At 45.6% G+C, this 3,250-nt stretch overlaps 1 protein-coding gene across 1 annotated transcript; it reads left to right on the forward strand.

The window, feature by feature from the left end:
* The first annotated feature begins 353 nt into the window (after positions 1 to 353).
* LOC125618547 lies at positions 354 to 2,765 on the forward strand. Its single transcript, XM_048809774.1, is given in 3 exon segments — positions 354 to 1,055; positions 1,101 to 1,898; positions 2,100 to 2,765. Coding segments are annotated over 3 exon segments (2,166 nt in total).
* The last annotated feature ends 485 nt before the right edge of the window (positions 2,766 to 3,250 follow it).

The raw sequence follows: 3,250 nt of genomic DNA on the forward strand, positions 1-3,250 counted from the left end.
CGGGTTATGGATACCTGGGTTTGCATCCTTAGCTGCTCCTTTATACCCGCTGTTAAAGGGAGATGCCCAATTCCAATGGACCCCTGAGCACCAGCAAGCTTTTGATAACATCAAAAGGGTGCTGCTATCTTCTCTGGCCTTAGCACTCCCGGATGTAGAAAAACCCTTTACTCTCTACATTGAGGAAAAGAAAGAAATAGCACGAGGAGTGCTCACTCAGACTCTAGGGCCCTGGAAAAGGCCTGTAGCTTACTTGTCTAAAAAGCTGGACCCAGTGGCTAGTGGATGATCCCATTGCCTAAAAGCTATAGCAGCGGCGGCCCTTCTAATCAAGGATGCTGATAATGCTGATAATGCTAACCATTATAGCCCCCCATGCCCTAGAGAGCATCATCCGCCAGCCACCAGACAGATGGCTATCAAACTCTAGAATAACACACTATCAGAGCCTGTTGCTCAACAAAGACAGAATAACGCTGGGAACCCCCACCCTGCTTAACCCGGCTACACTACTACCTGAACAATCATCAGGACCCGTCACTCATGACTGTCAACATATACTGGCAGAAGAAACCAGTATACAACGGGATTTAAAGGATCAGCCACTGCCCCACCCTGAGGTCATATGGTTCACTGATGGCAGCAGCTTCCTCCAGGACGGTAAGCGGCGGGCTGGGGCAGCAATAGTTAGTGGAACTAAAGTCATCTGGTCCTCTAGCCTCCCGGAGGGAACATCAGCTCAAAAGGCAGAGCTGATCGCCCTCACGAAGGCATTGGAGCTAGCGGCAGGCAAAAAGGCCACCATATACACAGATAGCTGCTATGCCTTCGCTACCACTAATATACATGGGGCTATCTACCAGCAAAGGGGACTATTAACCTCGGCAGGAAAAAAAATAAAAAACAAAGATGAGATCCTCCGCCTCCTCTCAGCAGTGCAAAGCCCTAGGGAACTAGCTATAGTGCACTGTCCAGGACACCAGAACAGAAACGATCCCATAGTGGTCAGGAATAGGAGGGCAGATGAAGAGGCTAAATTTGCAGCCCTAAACAGAGTAACCATGTTAACACTAAACTGCAGGCATTCCTGAAGGATCAAGAACAGTTTTCCACTAACCAACTCACAGCGAAAGGAAATAGCTGAACGGGTAACAAAAGCCTGTCGGGTCTGTCAATTGGTTAATGCTTACCCTTCCAAGCTTCCTGCAGGAAAGCATCTACGAGGAACCAGACCAGGACAATTCTGGGAAGTGGACTTTACTGAAATTAAGCCAGCAAGGTATGGACTTAAATATCTCCTAGTCTTTGTAGATACATTTTCAGGATGGATTGAAGCCTTCCCCACAAAAAAAGAAACGGCGCAAATGGTGGTCAAGAAAATCCTGGAAGATATTTTTCTAAGATACGGCCTGCCTAAGGTAATAGGGTCTGATAGTGGACCGGCATTCGTGGCCCAGGTAAGTCAGGGGTTAGCCAGGACCCTGGGGATTAATTGGAAGTTACATTGTGCTTATAGACACCAGAGCTCAGGACAAGTAGAAAAAATAAATAGAACCATTAAAGAGACCTTAAAGAAATTAAGCTTAGAGACCGGCATAAAAGATTGGACTATGCTCCTGCCTTATGCACTGTTTCGTGCAAGAAATACTCCCTCTGTTTCTTAGTGTAACCTCACCCCCTATGAAATTCTCTATGGTGCCCCTCCTTCAGTAAGGGACTTAACCCCAACTCTAAGATCTAACGATTCCTTTCACACCCCCTTGCTTGACAGACTTAAAGCTCTTGAAAGAACCCAGCGATACCTGTGGAAACAGCTGGCCACTGCCTACCAACCTGGGGACACAGGGACTCCACACCGATATCAAGTGGGAGACTTCGTCTACGTAACCCTCCCAGAGGTAACCGGGGCAGGCTTATGTATAGGGTCCCCACCTAAAAGTAAACAACACTTATGTACCCAGATAAAAAAAAAATTAGCACCACACAGGGTTTCCTTACCCCTGAAAATGGAACCTGGTGGGCATGTGACTCAGGGTTAACTCCTTGCATTTTCAGCCCAGGTATTTAACAGCTCTGTAAATTATTGTGTAATGGTGCAGATGTTTCCCAGAGTGCTCTATCATGACGCAGGTTCATTTAAAGATCAAATAGGGGGGCATACAACCTGGTTCCGCCGGGAACCTGTATCCCTCACTTTAGCCATCCTATTAGGAATAGGAGTTGCTACAGGGGTGGGCACAGGAACCACTGCCCTGGTCTGTGGGACACAACAAATGACCCAATTAGAAGCAACAATAGACCAAAACTTAAAGATATTGGAAACCTCCATCACAGCTCTACAGGAATCTTTAACCTCTCTCTCTGAAGTTGTTTTACAGAACAGGCGAGAGTTGGACCTCCTCTTCATGAGAGAAGGGGGCCTTTGTGCTGCATTGAGGAGAGAATGTTGTTTTTGTGCCGACCATACTGGAGTTGTAAAAGAATCTATGAGTAAATTAAAAAGACTCCTTAAAGAGCATCAGCGAGAGAGAGAGGCCCAAAAAAGGTGGTTTGAGTCTTGGTTCACACAGTCCCCCTGGTTAACTACGCTTTTATCAGCTCTGGCCAGTCCATTAATAATCCTCATATTATTGCTAACTGTAGGACCCGGTTTGCTCAACCGTGTAGTTTCCTTTATCCGAGCTCAAATTGGACAAGTTAAACTTATGGTAATCAGACAACAATATGCCTCACTGGCAGAAATAGAGTGTGATACCCCTCAATAATTATGATTTCTTACTTTTAAGATTAAAAGTACTCAGAAAAAGAAGTGGGGAATGAAAAGGTTAAGAATGTAAGAATTAAGTTCTGTTTTCCTGGAACCTGAAACTCATGTAGAAGTTGAAAACAACTCCCGGAAATGCCCACTAAATGTATGTTGAAATCTTCCCTGATCATCTGGTTGCTCTATGAAAACAACACCTCCCAGAAACTGTGCAATGATTGGCTATGCTGTATGTGAAGTCCCTGCCCTCTCCAAGGAAAGTATATAAGCTCTGCTTAATCTGTTCCCGGGGCTCTCTCTGCTCTATTCAAGTGAGCTCTGAGCCCCAGCATGCTGGACCCCCAATAAACCCTTTGCTGTTGCATGAGACAGTCTCTTGGTGGTCTCTTCCTCTGACACTCTTCCGACCTTTACTAAAGGAACCCTTTGAGAAAGCAGCTCAACCAGTTTTATGAGAATAAATTTAGGAATTAATTAAAGTAGCTT

The sequence above is a fragment of the Marmota marmota genome, unplaced genomic scaffold (assembly GCF_001458135.2).
Source record: "Marmota marmota marmota unplaced genomic scaffold, marMar, whole genome shotgun sequence".
Classification (NCBI taxonomy): domain Eukaryota; kingdom Metazoa; phylum Chordata; class Mammalia; order Rodentia; family Sciuridae; genus Marmota; species Marmota marmota.